General features: G+C 41.5%; 1 protein-coding gene across 6 annotated transcripts in view; it reads right to left on the minus strand.

The window, feature by feature from the left end:
* triob (trio Rho guanine nucleotide exchange factor b) overlaps nt 1-19346 on the minus strand; it is a 102622-nt gene that overhangs the window by 4365 nt on the left and 78911 nt on the right. For 3 of the 6 annotated variants that reach the window (XM_034873173.1, XM_034873175.1, XM_034873176.1), the window contains 21 exons: nt 18643-18895; nt 9450-9736; nt 9170-9340; nt 7982-8077; nt 7369-7517; nt 7124-7190; nt 6930-7033; nt 6696-6765; nt 6435-6524; nt 6233-6325; nt 6069-6119; nt 5627-5704; nt 5081-5272; nt 3860-4037; nt 2711-3606; nt 1443-1693; nt 1217-1346; nt 1092-1119; nt 673-835; nt 359-480; nt 21-99 (listed from right to left, as the gene is read on the minus strand). In XM_034873173.1, coding sequence (XP_034729064.1) covers nt 21-99; nt 359-480; nt 673-835; nt 1092-1119; nt 1217-1346; nt 1443-1693; nt 2711-3606; nt 3860-4037; nt 5081-5272; nt 5627-5704; nt 6069-6119; nt 6233-6325; nt 6435-6524; nt 6696-6765; nt 6930-7033; nt 7124-7190; nt 7369-7517; nt 7982-8077; nt 9170-9340; nt 9450-9736; nt 18643-18895 — 3548 coding nt within the window. Of the gene's footprint in view, nt 1-20; nt 100-358; nt 481-672; nt 836-1091; nt 1120-1216; nt 1347-1442; nt 1694-2710; nt 3607-3859; nt 4038-5080; nt 5273-5626; nt 5705-6068; nt 6120-6232; nt 6326-6434; nt 6525-6695; nt 6766-6929; nt 7034-7123; nt 7191-7368; nt 7518-7981; nt 8078-8218; nt 8748-9169; nt 9341-9449; nt 9737-18642; nt 18896-19346 lie in introns of those variants that run through there. The other 3 variants (XM_034873177.1, XM_034873178.1, XM_034873179.1) reach the window with 3 other exon arrangements.

Consider the following 19346-nt stretch of genomic DNA (forward strand, 5'->3'; position numbering starts at 1 on the left):
GGTAATCGGCACATTCTTACCTTCCTAGTTCAGTGATCTCTGTGTAGTGGGACTCAAAGCTGCTTTTCCAGAGTACTTCACTGCCATCATCAGTTGTTACTAAGAACATAATTATATTCGATTAAGTACACTGATGTGCTTTCTTTTTCAAAGCATCTATTTAAGTAGGACTTTTTCTTTTTCAGTTGCTTAACAGAAATTAAATTTAAATGAATATGTACAGTTTCACTGGTTCAAACACTACCTGAGATGGTGTTAGTACAATAATGTACCAAATAATTTAGCTTTACAGAACAAACCCAGTTAGCTCACTGGAAAATGAATAGTTAAAGGGTTTCTATAATGAGAGGGCTCTCACCTGACACTCTGAGGCTGGCGGAGGAAGTGACAGAGCCTGCTACGTTTGTGGCAACACAGGTGTAGACACCGCTGTCCTCTACAGACACTCCCAGGATACGGAGAGCTGCCTCTCCTGTCTCACTGTAGAGAGAAAGGGTGGGGGGGGGGGAGTTAAAACATTGATCACATTGCAATATGCAACCCGGAGATTTTCTTGTGAATGGCCAAACCTGCAGTAGCATTTTGTATTTCTTGAAATTAAGGCTTTATATCCCATTAATCTGATGCTTTGATAAAGTCACTTCAAACTCGAGTCTAGATATATGCTGTCACCTGTAAGTGATGCTGTACTGTCCATTGTTGCTCAGAGAGTTGTTGCCTGGTCCACGCCACGTGACAGTGGCCCTGGGGCGACCACACACTTTGCACTTGAACGTAACACTGTCGCCACCCTCACATGCTACATCCCTAACAGGGATAAAGAACTCTGGAAGAGCTGGAGATAGAGAATAGAAGTCCGAACCTTGAATCCCAAATCAGATTAACAACACATTTCTATACACATTACATTACATAGAAGTGACATGACAGGACGGGATAGATTATAAAAGACCTTAATGTCCAAATTCAAGCATGTAGATTTGTTAAGGTTTATTGTTTGTTCTCTCTTTACGTTTCCTTGACTGTTTTAACACACACCCGCATGCACACACTCATCCACTCCTCGCTCAACAGGAACAACGTGTACATACCATCATGGATGAAGTTGGGATTTAGAAGCTGCAATGAAAATGTAAGGACAACATTAGATGTTTTGCTCAAACAAAAATGTGAAGAGCAAATTGATTGGGTTTGTAAAAATGATTTCACAATCTACCTTGACAGAGACTTTGTTGGCCAGGCCGTCCTGAGACTTGCGATAGCCGTTTTCCATCTTTCTCCCCTCTTTGTCTCTTTTCTCAGACTTTCGGCGGATACGGAGTGCTGTGTGCCATGATAATGATTTTCTAAAGAAAACAAGACCAGTCTCAGTTTCTATTCCCCTTTTACATAATTACGATGAATTCTGACATTTGCACTCGCTTGTTGTCTCATATTCTTACTTGATGGTTCCTTCAGGGAGTTCTGGTGTGATTGAGGATGAGGTATGTCCTAATACATAGCCAGGGATCCAGCCCTCAGCGGCAGGGCAGTTCTCATTGGACGCTCGGTACACCAGGAACATGTTTTGCTGGTTGCTGGCTAGCATTTGGACCACCTCACCCTGCACCACACTGATCTCATCCTCCTTCACTGCCACATAGTCCTGGGTCACCAACATGGTGGACACACTGCTGCTGCTACTGCTTTCACTCTGTTAAAGAAGATTGTAAAACTTTAGACTTAAACACACAACGCTGTTTAAACTAATCACAATGTTAGACTGCACATGCACGCAAACCAACAAAACACACACACACACACACACCCACAAATTGCTGAAAAAAGGAGAGTATAGAAGTGTATCAGTAGCTTCACACCAATCAAATGCAGGATTTGATCGATGGTTAAAATCACAAATGACCTTGCTATTATGCTTGATGCATGCAGGAAGCATTGCAAAATTATTTTTATTTATCTTGCATATAAATGGGTAAAGCAATCATTTACATCTACAGTGGTGACTAAGAAGTAATACAAGTTATGTTCTGAGAAGATATGACCCTCAGGCCAGATTCTGAAGTACGGAACTTTGTGTTCACAAGAACAGAGTGAAGCTGAAGTAAAGAATATTCTAAGAAAAATATATAAGACAATCTATCAGCTTGAAGAGAGACAGAGCAGGCTGAAGTAAAGCAAACAGCAGCTGGTGTAGTCTCAAGGTTTACCATTAAAAGAATAAAGGAGGTAAAATGTGAAAGAGCTCCTGATCTGTGACAAAGTTTTGACCAGAGATCATTGAGTATTGCATCAGGATATAGCCATGGAAGTAGTACTTACAAATATCAAATGTAATGATGTCTTTTTTATTTTTGTACTAATTTCTTTTTTTTTGGCAACTGTTAGTATTTAATAGCTGCAGTAGAGAAGCAAACACACATTGAAGCTCAGAGAGTCTAAGAAAGCAGATACAACAGCTGCTCTATGAGTCAGATCCACACTGTTAGTACATTCTGGGAGTGCCAGAAAATTCTCTCTCAGACACACTGTCGGTGAAGTTAGTGCACTCAGATAGCCGTTAATCTCCAGTGTAGTAGTCGATGCATGTACAAGCCATTCTCAGAGCCAGCGGCAGGGTGACTGACGGACAGCCAGTCAGTGAGGGTGGGGTTAGTGACTAGTGAGTAGCTCTAGGCCTCACTAAAGCCTGGGCCTCGACTTGGCTTCTTACCCCGTTACTCTGGGTGGAGTGTATGGACTGCTCGCTGGTGGAGGAGCAGGTGCTCATGCGGTCTATTTCCTTACTGTGGGTGGAGTGGCGGCGATGAGAGGGCGTCCCATGGCTTCCTCTGCCCAAAGAGTCCCCTCCCCCACCACAGTCACCGGGGTAGGAGAAGGAACCAGGCCAGCTGGCGGGAGAGGGAGACACAGCAGGGACCAGAGCCCAGAAAGAGTTGCCTTTATGGGCTGGGCTGGAGGGGACAAATGCTTCCTTTCCTCCACCTCCAGGGGACAGAGGTGAAATGAGAGGAGAAACTGTCCCAACCCGAGGGCTTTTTAGGGGCAAATTAAGAGGAGCCACAGCCATCTGTGGTATTCCAGCTGTTTGATGTATCTGGTTTTCTTCATAGCCCCCCAGACCCGGTCTGACACTGGCCTCCAAGCTGTCTGATGCTCTGTTACTGTTATTACTGTTACTTCCATGAGGACTATTCAGCATCCTCATCTTAGGGACCTCTGAGGACACCACCTCTCCATTTGTGGTGGTGTCTGAGTAGGGGTTAGAGGGGAGGGACTGAGGGGAAGGAGGGTGGCAGGGTGACCACCTACCTGCTGATCTGTCGGGCCCCTCAGGGCCCGGGGGATGGTGGTGGTGGACGGGCTGGGGGAGGCGTGAGGATGGCTGGGGGATGCGGGAGGGTCGGGAGCGAGGGCCGCACAGAGAAGAGGAGCTGCTCCCTGATCCTCCAGAGCCACCGCCGCCACCTCCCCCACCCATGTTGGAGGTACTGTTGGAGCTGCTGCCTCCTGGCAGGCCTCCAGTACTACTGCTGCTACTGCTGGGTGGACCGCCTGGCCCGCCACCACCCACGTGGTTCCTCTGGTACTCTATGGGAGATGTCAGAGCTGTGGGAGAAGATGAGTGGCAAGATTTCACTCATGATACAAAAGCATATTTAAATAAAACCTCATAATAATCAAGACAGAACCCTTAAGACAACACTAGAAAGTGTTTGAGGTTGAAAAAGATCTAGTACAATATTAAAAACTCAAAAATAATGCTACTTGTGCATATTTCCACTAATAGACCAGTTACAGCATCATTTTGGTGTAAGCTTGTAATTTTGTGTGCACACTAATAGGCACATCATACTCTTACCATTGAGGAAATTGCGCTGGTTCTCCAGTATCTGGCTGACCTGGTGGACCCAGACTTGACTAACTCCTGGGCTCATTGAATGGAGGGTGTATCGCTCCAGACTGCCACTCGATGATCTGGAGGTGAGCGTGAACTTGCAGGGGTCGTCTGCATTTTCTTCTAAACCCAACCAGCTCACCTGAAATGATGGAAAAAAATGAGGAAGTGAGTGGCAAAGAAAAAAGTAAATATTTGTGTTTTAATTAAGAAACTACAGTACAATCAGTATGTGAAAATGCAACACATAGACAAGGGGGTTAAAGTGGGCTGGGACAACTATTTGGTAAAGCCAGTTGAACAGGTGGAGATCACACTGTTGGCGGCATACTGGTTACAAACCGGCTCGGTAGTGAATGACACGGTAACATGATGCATATCCAGTGTTTTTAGCTGAGCTACACAGAGAAAATTTGTTTAAAATAGATTGGTGATGCTGTTTTGCCCTCATTCACAGTAACCTGGAAGTGAATGTAAAAAAAAGCCTTTTAAATGCTTGTCACCAACCGGTTATATGGTAACTTAGGAGGCAATTAGGCACGCAGTTAACACACCAGTTATTATTTTGTTTTACTCCTGTCAACTGCACCTGGTGACCACTGTTGTTGAAGAAGAACACAACGAGAGTAACAGTACTAGCTTTAAAAGGGAGTTTTCCTAAAGTGCTGTGTCGTGTATAGCTGCACAATATGAGGAAAATATGGAATAACATTGTTGAGAATTGCAAAAACTATACTACTTGCGATAATTAAACAGACATTAAAGTGTACTCAGTTCTGCATTTCTGCTGCTTTCAGTATTCTGCTAAGATAAAACAAATTGCTTGTTAAATTTAAAACAGATTAAAGGAAATCATTTCCAACATTCTATCTTGGAACAAATTGAACACTGAATAGATTGTAAAAGGCACCACGAAGGTGCCGTTTCCTGCTGATATTTTCAACTAACACAAAAAATCTCTATTTATTGTGTAGCCCTAGTGTAAAGGGTAGAAACTTTAAAGTAGTAGGAAGACTTATAATGTTAAATTTGAGAATGGAATTTGGTGTGGTGTTGGCACAGCCCCCCCCCCCCAGATTGTAGGGTTCCACCAACTGGCAAATCTCACTTTAACCCCTGCATGGACAGTGTAATTTTATCAATTGTGGGAGGCTTTTATTTTGCTCTAACTGTAACTAGCTCTACCTTGATGTTGTTCTTGAAGAGGTAGCCAGGAGAAGAGAAACCCTTCTTTTTGTCTATGGGCTCACTGAAGATGACAATCTGCTCAAACAGGAAGACTCTCCTCTCTTTCATCCTGGACAGAAGTCCTCCATCCTGGTCTGCCACCATGAATGTGTCTTGTAAGAGCAATCTGCCCTGCGCCACAATTTTACCCTGAAGAAAAAGGGAGGGAACAGAGAAAGAAAATCAGAAGACAGCGGAGGACAGCATACCCGTCAACGTTTTGACTGCCAGTTTTTGTTAATAAAATTTTGAATACGCAAGAGATGGGCAAAAACAAAAGCAATGTCTAATACATCACAAAATACCTACAGTACTACATATCTGCAAACATTAGTGCACACTGACACCTAGAGGCAGTTGACTGACATTAGAAATTGATTTCTGCAGGGTATGCAGTAAACTATTTACATTGATACCTTATTTAATTCAGTATAGTTGTCCAAACACATACACAGACAGGCACAGACATGCACAAACTTCTGAGAGGATAAAGAGCGGTCTTACATCGAAGCCTTGAAGGCGCCCAACATTCATCATGTCATTGCAGCGCTTGGGGACCACACACATCACCTCTACAGCTTTCTATAGTAGAACATGAGAGTAACACAAACTTTAAAAGATAATTTGCAGTCAGGTAAACAAAAAAAATGGATTGGAATGGGAGTCTTTGCATAAAAAATTGGGTAATACTTTGCTTGAAGTTATCTCAATGTCTATCTATCTGTCATAACACATGAACCCTAACCCTAACAAAACCAAATGACACTTACTAAAAGAAGTGTTATTTCATAAACTGACAATGACTTGTTAATAATGTTTATGACTCATTCAGGATAGTCACAGGTCACTCTTATGTAGAAACCTTCAAGTGAAGTGTAATGAAAAACAGATTATTATACATTATTATTTTAAGAAAGTTTTAGCTGCAATCTTGGTTTCACATTACCTCCAGCTCTGTCGTATCCACTCCAGCTTTCTTGGAAATTTTTAGAAGATCCTGTAATAGAAATTTAATGTTAAGAACAATGTTCATTGTGTTGATCAATTTCAAAAGTACTTTGACTTAGTGTGAATGCAGCCTGCAAAGTAAGAACACTACAGTAGATTTACCTTCAGTAGTAACTGGTACTTCATTATGCGTTGGACGGGTTTGATTAGCAGGTCAGTAATCTGCAATCTGTGGCCCAATCGCTGCTTGAGGTCCTGATCAAAGATACAAATAATATTATCTCTATACTAAAATAATGATTACCTGGATAATACAACATAGGGAACATTATACAGGCTTGGGAAGGTGTAAAAAGAATCTTACCTCAAAGTAAGTGTCAATGTACTCTGACACAATGTGCTCAGATTTAGGTTTGTTCTGGCAGTACACGATGTACATGTGTAGCCTCCGCTCCTGTAAATGGATCAAAACCAGAAAACAAAGGTAGCTTTTAGAAGTGCGAAAAAGTATGACAGTTTAAAATGTTCTTTTCTTGCTCTCTCTTTTATAGTCAATAAAATTGACTTAATAATCTATACCCTTCAACACAAAATTGAATGCAAAACAAATGTGTCGGTTCCTCACCTGTTTGACAAATAAAGGAGCCAGCCTGTCAGGATCCTCTAAACACTTCTCAAGCTCTCCAAGGAAAAGACTGGGGACCAAGCAAGAGAGAAACATGTGATTCAACCTGCTAAGGAACTTGATCCAGCCTGTATTCTTTACATTATGTTTTCTTTCTTCACGCTGTGGCAGACAACGCAACTGTAATAAAACTTGTAGCGGATATTGTAAGGCATGTTAAGACTGCCAGCATACTCTTTGTGCCAGTCATAGATCTGATGGATGTTTCCAAAGACGATCTTGTCTTTTCCTCTCATGTCGTCTGGAACTCCTTCTTCTTTCATTCTGCTCATGTAGCCCTGAGGGAAGAAAGGTTGACTCGTATGTAAAACATTCAGCAAACACCGACCAAAAAGAAAGCTCTGAATGTCTCTTCTTTTTTTTTTTACCTCCACCACTGATCCCAGATCTCTGACATAGTCTCTCTCAGTCTCCACCAGCTCCAGAAGCACATAACTGGGAGACACAAAACAGAAATAGTCGCTGTGTAATACAAATGTAATGCACTCAGCTGTGGATGAACATCAGAAATGTTCCATATAAGCACACAAATGAAGACAAACGTGATTAACTGATTGAACTCATGCAGCTTTTGTTTATAAAAACAGTAACACAACACAGGCTTATAACTTACTGTCTTCTTTTGAAGAAGCCAGACTTGCGCTCATCCAATTCATCGATAGGTGAGGAGGAGGAGAGGAGGGAGTTGTCGGAGGGGTTGAAGGAGGGAGAGCTGCTGTCGCCCTGCTCCACCGATAGAGAGCTGGGACGATCCTCCAGTGACTGAGGAAAGATGAGGATAAAGGCAAGAAGAGGAGGACCAGAGTGCAAAGGGAGAGAAACAGAAGAATGAAGAAAAAAAGAGCTGTCACCGAGTTGAAAAACAAACAGCTGAAAGTGTTTTACAGTATGTGGTTCATTTAAACAGCATGTTTCATTTAACGGTATTAACTTTACTTTGTTATGTGTCCATACTGTATGTAAGCCAGTGGGCATGTGTGTTGGGGATATTGGCCAGTGCAATGCCCATTTGTTGGAAGAGTGGACAGCTGGCATTGTGAATCACAGTCCTGACAGATGACTAGTTAGGCCATGATGCCATTCTCTGTCAACAACACCAGAAAAAAAGTGTGTGTGTGTGTGTGTATGTATGTGTGTGTGCTTGTAATCTATCAGAAGTCTTCTGTGTATAAACGTGCCACATTTGCGTTCAGTACTTGTGAGTTTTGTTTATATTTTTATCTCACCATCTTGCTCTTCACCAGCTCTTCGATGGCACTGACCAGTTCAGCAGCACTGGGTGTCTCTGAACTGTTGGGACGAGCGGACAGACGAGATGCAGACTGATAAAAGACAGAGAAAATGAAAGAAAGCAGGAAAGTTAATGGTTAAGGTGTAAACACATGTAACACTTGGCAGAGCTGCATTCGAAGAGGAGTCATACATTCTCAACAGCTACTACTGTGAATGTGATCAGGCTCACCATTGTTGAGTTTGGACCCCGATATTCCACATGTCCAAATAAGGACTTGGGGGGTGTAATCTCCCTAATAAAAGGGTTAACTGGGGCCAAGTTGGAGTCAACAGGGTTAACAGTTATGAGGAGGGTTTAGGTCAATGGCAAGCTCTAGGATTGGACAGCTCTTCAAGCACGAACGCCATGATTGATCAAACAACTTATATACATAAAACATTGTTGCTTAATGCTCCATTAGAGAGAAGCTTTGCCTCTGCAACAGAGTCCAGTCCAAGGCATAGTGGCAGACAATGTTTTAAAAGGCAACTGTTCAAAACCAGACTTAATGGGAATTCCCCATTTAGTCCCACAAACACCTCACAACTGCAGCAACACATGGATGGAGTATCCACTTCAGCAACAGTAGAACAATTACACTCCACAGGAATGACGTTTAGTCAAAGAAAGAAAAAAAAAGTGGAGATGAAGTGGCTTGTTTACATGGAGAGATAGGGAAACTGGGAAAGAAGAGAAGCAGAACAAAAATCAACATAATGCTGAAGGGAGGAACATGCAACCATCAAGGAAATAAGAGAAAAACAAGAAAGGTTATTAGTGCCAGTAAGTAAAAATGTATTATGTGTTATTGGAAGCTTTGTGTGGACCTGTACATGGAACCAAACACAAAACTCAGCTTAAATTAAGACTGATGTAGATAAAATATTTTAAGGAATTAGCAATTTTGAAAAGAACAAGTGTAAAAGTTTAAAATGTTCATCTTTGTGCAAATAGCAATTTATTTTGCGCTTATCTGTGTTATATTATCTTGTACATGTATAAGCCTCCCTCCAGTTAATTGACAAAACATTTTATATATGTTGTAAAATGTATGTATGTGTTTCTGTGTCACCATATTGCTGATAAAGCAAAGCATGTTTGGCCCACTTTAAACATATTGAGATCGCCCTGCGTGACCAACCTTGTCGTCCTGGGAGTCTGGCTGCAACAGGCTGTGTTGCTGGATGGCCATAGGTGGAGGTAGAGGGACGGCATCGGCTCCCTCTTCTCCTTCCTCCTCACCACAGCTCTGCATGCCTGATGAGGAAGACTTGGACAGGGTACCACTGCTCAGCCCCTCATTACGCATTCGCTGGAGACAGAGAGGAGAACAATGATTTACAGTTGCTAGGTTGGAACCTAAACTCTTTGAATGTTCTGGCAGGTGTTCTGGTGTTATCCACTGCTTTATCTATTCTTACTTCCTCCAGAGTCTCGTCCTGTGGTGTGGCGGCGCTGTCGTCCGAGTCCTTCTGCGAGCCGGCCATTGCGTCCATGTTCTTCCTTGTAACTTCCCGGTTCTTCTTGTGCTTGTGTGCAAGCTTCTTGACGTGGCCATCAGCTTTGCCGGAGCTCAGCCGCCGCACCGGGCTGGTCAGCCACTTCCGTAAGGTGTTCCCAGGACGTTTGGGTCCTGGTGAGCTGTGAGGACCCAGCGTCTGGCTAGAGCCTGGGTGTAGGGCGTCGTTACTGGATACAGACAAGGTGTCTAAGGGTGAAGAGGAGAAAAGAAAGAGAAGGTTAATATTGACATTATCAAGTATAGTCTGTGAATTGAATGTACACAAAAGCAGTTACCTCACCAAAATATCTAAACACAACAATGGAACTTGCAAATTTAAACAATCTGATGCTGTCATTGCTTTGTGTAGTCAATAATCAAAATGCTCCAATCAGTTCGCCAATACTAACAGCAGTGTATTTTCTTGTCACTGGTTCACAGGTCTTTCAATTCAAGGACTAAACCTAGACTACTAATCCATTTGATTCGTGTTGTCTGGTGATCAGAAATGCTTGTAAAGCTTGAAGCTAGTAGTAGGTAATGTATTCAAGTTGTGTAAAAAACAATAAACAACATTTTACATGCAGTCACCATATATTCGTATGTGAGTTTGCATAGAGTCAGAAACACTGAGGGAAAACAAGGTATATGATAACAATGTGTGTGCTTCTGTTTGTTTGAACAGGGTTAACATGTGTTATGTGCAGTAAGCGGGCTGGCCCTTTCACAGAGATGGAGGCACCATAGGGAATCTGTGGGAGGAAAGCTCTTCTTTCACTAGTGATGGAGTGATAGAAAAAAAATACAGGATAAAGGGATGCTTGAGGCTTTGTCTGAATGCTTCAAAGATCCATGCCCATATCTGCTCATTTGCTCCCCTTCTCCATCCTATCGTTAGCCTACATTACCTCGACACTCTCTCATTAGTTTTCTTTACCATCATTATAAATGCTGCTGCATTGTACTAAATTAAGAAATCAAACCTCTTAAACGGCTAAACAAGCTATCTGGCAAAAGAGTCTTGGGATCACTGGACTCGGAGCGCCCATGTTAAAAAAATTGGCAGCAAAAGTGTCTTCTAAGTTGCCCTTCCAGTAGAGAAAACGTGATGCAGTGCTCATTTTATTTTTTTACGCCCCTGCTTCTCAGATAGCCTGAACCCCCCGGTGCTTTGATCATGTTGAGGTTGGATTTGTTTGTGTGCTGTCACACTGTGCAACATGACCCCAATTCTGACACCACACATCATTCCATGGACAAGACCTCCTCTAAGTAAGACCTTATAGTTCAAAACAAGGTAACAGCATGACTTAAGAGTATCCCTTACTCTGCTCCCATTACGCAGCAAAGAAAAATGACTCTCTAGATTTGACTTTGAAGGTACTCTCCCAAGCATGAGGAAAGTACCTCTTACTATCTATCAAAAACTAGGACTGGGAGACATTCTAGGAACACAGTTCTTATTAAAAGTCTCTCAGTATGCTAATAAACTGACGTCTTCTATCCCTTTAAAATGGAAAGCTGATCAGAGCTGTAGCTAAACTAAATCGGAACATTCTTTTGTTGTACAGGAAGATCTCAGTAGATGGTGTTCTTATTGTGCAGATGATCATGATCACCAGAGAGGGCATGACTGCAAAAACAAGTGCTTTCCTATGGGGGCAGCAGTTAACTCAAGGACGATACTTTACTCTTATTGCATCGCGTCGTGAGTTGTTGAGTGGAAGCAAAATGTAGAAAAAGATACAATTAGACGTGTAATGTTTTTGAGAAACTTTTGAGTAATCTATATTTGTGGATATTTTTGCAGCAGCTTGACTAACATGTAAAATGTTTGTGAGATTCAAGCTTCAGCCTCTTCATCATTTAGCAATAAAAGATGTTAAAAAGATGCAGCTGTGTCCAATTTGAATGGCTCTTATGAATGGCAGGTGTGGAAATTCTGCTTTCACTTCTACACTGAATAACGCATCTGCATGTGAACGTGCGTGTCAGTCATTCAGCCTCTGGGAGACTCACTTTTACTGTGCTCTGCTGATATGAAGCATGTGTTTTCACATCGCATGCAAGGAAAGAAGAAAGCAAAGTTCCCAGAACAACAAGCATCTCCCACACCAGTAAGACCCTGAAGCAATCTTATTTGAGACTGCTCTCACCATCTCATTCTGACAAAGCCCAGGTCATTTGAAGAGATCTTTAGTATAACCTGAGCGATAATAGTCATGATCTTTCACTGACTCTGCTATACTTAGGTTGTCTCGTGCAAGATTTTCTTAGCCATGAGTCAGGCGAACAGTACCATGAATAAGTCATGGCGGAACAGGTAAGAAAACATCTTTTTATCCTGTTTTCATCCTGCAATTTATTTTTTGCCAGACAGAAACTCGGATGGATACTGTTCCATCTTTCATTGAAAGGGAAGCTTGAACTGCTCTGAAGATCTATAAATTCCACCCAAAGGGCATATTAACAGATGATAAGAGGCGGGGTGCAGGGGTTGTCCATCTTTCTTGAGGGGAATTTGATGGAAGATAATCATTTTTTTGTTGGCACAGATCTTTACATGCAAACTCCCTGTTTAGTAAAGAATGTAGGGAAGGGTAGAGTCGTGATTTACCTGTATCCACCATCTCCCCTGCAGTACCAAATGAAAACCAGAGTCACAAATGTTTGTTATGATACTGCCCTGGAATGTTTTAGTCATGGGTACAACCATGGAGACTATTTTAGGCTGTAATTCCGATGATACAGAATCCCCTTAGCATTTATTACTGTTGTTGGTCTCCACTGACTATTAAAACCTTCCTTAATTAATTCTGTATGTTACTTTACTAGATAACACAAGCACATTTGATTTGATTTGATTTGTTTTCATTTGATTTGAAATATTAGGTTTTCAAAGTCTGGAAAACTTTGGGTAGTAACTGTGAGTGGACACTTAAGCATCACACAACTATTTTCTAATGTGTTCTTATTTCCAAATGTAAACCAGGTCCCTTTCTACTATTGCTATTACAAGTGGCCAACAAAATTGATGTCCCACAATACACACCTACTGTACTATCAAACCAAATTCACAATTTAACACATGGGTGGACACTATTAAAGGGAATGAACCAGAGAGCCAATCACAGGAGTAAGGGCCCCTCACGTAGAGCCAACAGACCATTGTTCCTAGACACAATCTCACGTGTAACCATGCTGTAAGCAGGTACGTCTTAGCTATTACATAAAAGTCTGCAGGGCATGTTAAGCAGACACATGTTTTAAAGTCAATTGACACCAACTGGGTTTCTGGTGAAAAACAATAACATTTCTCCCTGTGAATGGCATTCAAATACTCAAATACAAAATGTAATACTGAGAAAACTGCCTTTGTGGTTACAGTTGTAAGGGAATAACGCCTCAATAATTTGCTAATATTCAAATTATAATATATACTGTATATATAATAGAATTCCATACATTTTGAATATTATTAAATAGCGGGATGGTGCTGTGGTGCATTAAGCTGAAAAACATGAAAAAGCAAATGATTCCACCTTCTATTCTTTATGGGTCATGACTATAATGTTGACAAAGATAAGCATCTGGTGGTATCTATGTGCTCTAATAAGAATGACAAGGTCGTGCTAACAGGGGTCTAAATGGGTTAAACATAGGGTCAGCGGCCCTGACACATTCCTCCTCAGTAGAAAATAACCTGTGGGACATGCACACGCACACAAACACTGCACTGACACACACACACACACACGGCATGACCTTTACCCTGCAGGGTGTCACCTCAAAAACAGCTGGTCAGGCTTACAGCACTCATGGGAAACAAAAATGGCGGCATAGTTTATTTGCAGGGAGATAAATCTAGCTAAGAGTTTCTCCTCATTTAATCACTGTTTTTTATATAATAGTTTACATTTAAAAGAGATCTGGTTCCATTACTCCCATTATCTAAACTTGTACTTGTAAATTACAAATGCAGAGTTATATACATATACATCTGTGGCTATAACTGTACATGTCTCCTCTTATCTTAGTCAACATATTTCCTCAAAATGTTTTGAGAATTAAGCCAAATTCTCTAGTTTCCCAATGACAGGCTTTAAGTGTATAGTAATATATTAATCCTTGCTTAATTAATTATACTGACTTATACTGAATTAGTAAACTAACATCTTTGTAGCAATTTTGGATCGGCGGAATCTCAGATAGTCTGCTGAGACAACTATGATGATCTTTGGAGTCATACACTTGCATATCTTCATATGTCATTAGTGTTTGTCACAGGAAAAATGTGTTTACACATAATAAATGCCCAATAATGCATGTAAAAATATGCAACATATACTTTAAATGCATGTGTAGACATTCAAACTTTGTAAAATCTACTAACATGCAAAGGCAAATCAGATTTGTATTTGCCTTCCTAATACTACTACAACTCAGTTGAACTCTTTGGGCTGATATCCCTGAGAAGAGACCCACTAGGAGTCCACCAGATGCTCTCCACTGGATCTTCAGATGTTTGCTAATTTACCTGCAAGCAACCAACACGCTATCATAAATCAATCATTGCTCATTCACGCTACCGCAAAGAACATGATAGATTTCTGACTGTGTGTGTGTGTGCCTGTGTCTCAGAATAGGATGGAGGGGAGAGGCTGTAGTTAAACGGGAGTGATCCCAAAAGTCTGCACAGCTCCACAGAGACATGCCTGGGATTCCAGAGATGTCACCAGGGGAGCAGCTTTAGTGTGGCCTTATCTTTCCCAGAAGAAGTCGTACAAACACACAGACGCACACAAATATCAGTCGGTGTGGTAGGACACAAGATTTTAGGGGTGGAGGTGCAGGGTGTATGAAAGCTCCCGGGGTTCAGCTAGCTGCTCTGTAAACATGTAGACAATGCTGGAGAGGGCTTGCCACCAACAGCCATAGTCAGGGAGGGTGTGGAGTTGGGATGGGAGATTTGGGAGAGTTTAGAGACCACCCACTACATATTGTGGACAATTAGTCTGATGTTTTTTTCAAAGCCTTATCATACTTTATATGACAGAGAACGGTGAAAACATGAAAAAGTAAAGAAACGTTAGAAGCTCCTTATTTTCCGATTCTATTCTATTCTATTTTATTTGACCTTATTATTGTCTTTTCTCCCTGGGGTCTACAATAACACCCTCTTCCTCTGTACAGCAACCGCCTGAACTTGCACACAGATAGGCACAAAGATATAATCTTGTTGATGGGATTTTAGTAGATTTAATATCTCATCACATAACGATGCATTCACCAAATTACTTTCACTGCCATAATGCCACAACATAATCCATACTTTATTAGTGAATGCCCTCTGCATTAAACCCAATTGAAAATAGCTGACGTAGAATGTACAACAAACAAGGACAAACTGGCAAAACTGTCTTAAACATGATAAGACGACCAAACAATAATACCAAACTGGGGAATTAGAGCACAAGAACACTTTTTCTTCCCCAACTCTCTATGATTCTGTCAGAATCATAAAACAGAATAGTGTTTTTAAAATTACACTAATGCTTATATTCTACACATTTTATTGTTACCCATGTTTCACACATGAATGACAGACCTACCCAGGTCCAGCAGCCAGAACTTGCAGTTGTCAGAGTGTCCTCCCTGTGCTGAATCCATGGAGCAAAATGGGTTTAGAGACACTAAGGACTCAATTCCACGGGCCATGTCAAATGTAACGCCCCTGGGATTTTGAATTTAAATATTCCCTCACAGCATATCCACAGGAACAACTTTCAATTCCTATGCAAAACCTAAATATGTTTCAGTAACTGCGTCGCTGAAATCCCAAAGAGAGAAAGTGTAAAGTCCAGTGTGAGGAAAAAGAAAAAGTCAAATGCAGCATTAGAGAGTATGATGTTTTCTCTCACTCTCTCTCTGTATCTCCTATCTTAGAGAGAGAGAGAGAGAGCAAGAGAGAAAGAGAGAGAGAGAGAGCGAGAGAGAGAGAGAGAGAGAGAGAGAGAGAGAGAGAGAGAGAGTGTAGGGATGAGGATACTGGGCAAGCCTCCACTGTGCCTCGCTGTTCCAAGGGGATGTCTGCAAACATGCAGCACATCTACCGTATTATCCTTTGTAGAAGCACCCACTCAGTTTGTGTGGGCGGTTGCATATTTTACAAGCATTAGGATGTATACAAGTTGTGCAGTATGCTTAGAACAAATATAGACTTGGTTATGAAATCCAAGAGAGAAGTGTACAGGAAAATGGTCACTGGAAAACATTTATTGGTTGGTTACAAATTTCAGTTTTTCTGAAAATTGGAATCTCCAATTTTCTTTTTCTTTTTTCGAGTCTTGGTTTTTATTACTACTTAAACTATGTATTTAACACTCTGTTTCAACTAGGCATCTTCGATACATCTGAAACAGTGTGCTCCGGAGCAGCTATGCAGGCTAGATGCACAAAGCTCTCCCTGTTTAACTGTGTGTGTGTTTGTCTCCCTGGGTTCTAAACACACTCTATCCTGTAAGAACACGCACACACTTGTAAAGACACTGGCCTGCTTCTTAAAGTGTCCTTTTTATTAGTAACAATGTTATTAAGTGTGTACCAAATTAGTATTTCTCTCATTATGAGAGGCACTGAGTGTCAACCTGCATGCTTTGGTAAACGGGGGAATTCCAGTAATCAAACTGAAAATGTGATTAGTGTGTAAGGCAAAGTGGTCTAAACCTGATTTCAACAGGAATGTGTAGGTTTGCACAGGTTTCAGCAGCTAGATGAATAACACAGGATTTAGGATTGAACTACTGTTATACTCACATTCGCATATTCTCACATATGTGTGAATGAGAGAATAAAAGTAGTTCACATCTTAATCTGAGCAGACAAGCACCTGCCAGCTATTCACTTTGCAGGCTAATCCTACTGTATGTGAACCATTGAATCAACTCTATTCTGTTATTCCAGACACAGACATTGTCCCCCAACAGTCAATTATTCCTGCTTGAGAGACACAACAGGAAAGGGGGAGATTTCCCGGAGAGCACTAATCCGCTAAACCGCCACCCTTCCACAACTTTTGACAAAGTGGCCTGTATGGTCAGTCAGTAAATACAAAAGGCTGACAAAGTAGCAAAGACGTTTTTTGTCATCCTTGTCTTTCTCGTCCTCAGCAGTAGCCTTTATTAAACGCGGAAACCCCATGCAGTGAGATGCTCCTTTTCATCACTCCTACTGGCCACACAAACACACAGATAAAAACAGTGAGGGCTGGTCAGGCGCAACCAAGGGACCAAGGAAAACCAGATAAAACAAGAAGCTGTATAAGCGAGAAAAGAGATGAGAAACAGTGAAGCTGCAGTTAATTAAGTAGTTGGGAAATTCTACCCTTCTTTCAACACTCTACTAGTAAATCATTCAGCTAATTCCAAAGTTGTGAGCACCTGTTTGTATAATCCGAGTATCCTATAATTTTAAATGCAAATGCAAACCTTTCTCATACAGGGCTGCCATCAAAATATGTGTATGCTTTATTACCATAGAAACAAGCAGCTCTCACCCACTCTTTCAGTTCAAAGAGGGAAAGTCACAAGTAGAAACCTTTGTCAAGACATGATACCAGCAGCTCATATCTCAACCGACAAGTGTCGAATGAGGGTCAGGTCTGTTCTGTCCTTTGTTAGCAATATTTATTCTTTGTTCAGCAACACTGTCCAGATTAAGATATCCAAGTTTATTTTGGTCATAAGACAAATTTTACAAATCTAAATACACAGTATGAGTGAATGTATACATATATATAAGTAAATATAGTATACACAGTACCTATTTATCTATCTAGAAGAGAGCGAGAGAGAGAGTCAGAGAGAGAGAGAGAGAGAGAGAGAGAGCGAGAGAGAGAGAGAGAGAGAGAGAGAGATGAGCTCAAGATCAATGCCTTACATAGCCCAGGGGCAGTGCAGAGAGATACAATTTCATTAAAACAGCTGCATCAGCCTAGGCTGAGTAAGAAACAGTAAGACAGCAGATGTCATTGCATCATATGAGAGCGGAAAACAGTTTACCCAATGAACAAACCAGTCACCATCAAAAAGCACATCCAACAACAGTGCACAAGAATATAGAACTTCCTAGCACCAGGGTCTGACATGATCCCAACAGTAACCTGGGCAAGCTATTGTGCCTTTTTTAGAGAACTTGAACCAAATCCAAACTCAGGGAGTCCCAGTCTCCGTCCAGGTTGACTTTCAAGCATGGGAGTATCAAAAGGATAGGATGAAGTCAACAAGACACAGCCATCATGATCAAGGCTGCACTCCAAGGCATTACTGTTATTAAGCAAAATATGTTATATTGAATACTAAAAGCAGGCTGTAACCCTTTATCACTATTAAGAATTGGTATTCAGAGTAATCTGTTGTCTTGGTAACTATGAGTTAATTTGCCGGCAGGGCAGGATTTACAGAAAGTAACCAGAGCTGGTGTGATGGTAAAGCACACACATAGACTGTGGAAAAAAAACATTGGCAACCACATTGTGGACTGGTCTTGATAAAACCCATTGGGTTCTCAACAGATGCAGATTCTGACATTATTTCTTTCAGGGTTGCACCTTCACAAGGCACTTTAATATTTCATGTTTGTGATAATCAAGGCCATGCTGCTGCATGTTAAAGACAATATAAGGAATACTGGCAGTGACACAATCTGTGGAGTGCTGGGAATTTAATGGTTAAAATTATTTTGGGATAATTAAAAGAGAGCTGTGCTTCAAGCTGGTCTTCCAAAGTTGCATAGCAACACCAAGAAATACAAATACATGCTTTCCCGACCAGCTGTTTGGTGAGTGGTGAAGTGAAGGTTCTGCAGCTCACCAATGATATGTTTCCAAACACGTCCGATTAGCTTTCCCAAATGTTCCAAGTCTCCATATGTGCATGGATGTGACAAGGAGTTGGGTGTGATAAGAAGATTCGGCAGGCCACCTTTGCCATTTTCAAACATGAACTACATCCAATTAGCTTTTCCCAATGTTCTGATGTGTCCAGATGTTCCTCAATGTGACAAAATAACTCTCACTCCATCGGCCAGTGTGAATGAAAACATTTTCATCCTACCTTTATGGTTAAAGAGCCCCTCCATCTCCATGGAGGACCTGGAGTGAGCGATACAGAGCATGGCGCAGGGTACGATGCCTTCCTGGGCTGGAGAGCGATCTGTGGTCCTCACCAGGCACCAGTCTGGCTTGTCGTGAAGTCTCTCCAGAACCTCCACAGTCTGGCCTCGCCGCACCGTCAGCTCCCCGCTGCTACTGCCATTGCTGGCAATAAAGTCATGGATCACCACTGTCAACTCACAGCCACCGGACAGCTAAAAAGGAAGAAAGATGTGAAAACCTGTTAAACACATGCTGATATTTGTTCACATTTAGTTCTACTGTTCACATGTTTGCACAAAGCATGAATGCAGGTTCCACATTGCTATTTGTGAGGATAAATTGTATCTAACAAGAAACTAAAATCACAAGAAACTAAATACAGGTAGCATGTACCTGTATGTGGTAAACTGGGATTTGATTGTTGCTACATTGACTCATGAGGGTGGAGAATCCTCTTGGAAAAACATTGGGTTTTAAGCTACCGTTAATATTGTACGTATCTCGTCCAGCCTGTACGGATTACCAGCACACAGGACTATCCAGTGTTGTATCCCCTCCAAGCTCCACTATAGAAGGTTCAATTTCAGTATTTTCTTTCAAGTATTTAAAAATATACAACATAAGAACCGGGTACTATAAGCTTACGCGAACAACCATGGCCAT

Source organism: Etheostoma cragini, chromosome 6 (genome assembly GCF_013103735.1).
Source record: "Etheostoma cragini isolate CJK2018 chromosome 6, CSU_Ecrag_1.0, whole genome shotgun sequence".
In the NCBI taxonomy this organism is placed as follows: Eukaryota; Metazoa; Chordata; class Actinopteri; order Perciformes; family Percidae; genus Etheostoma; species Etheostoma cragini.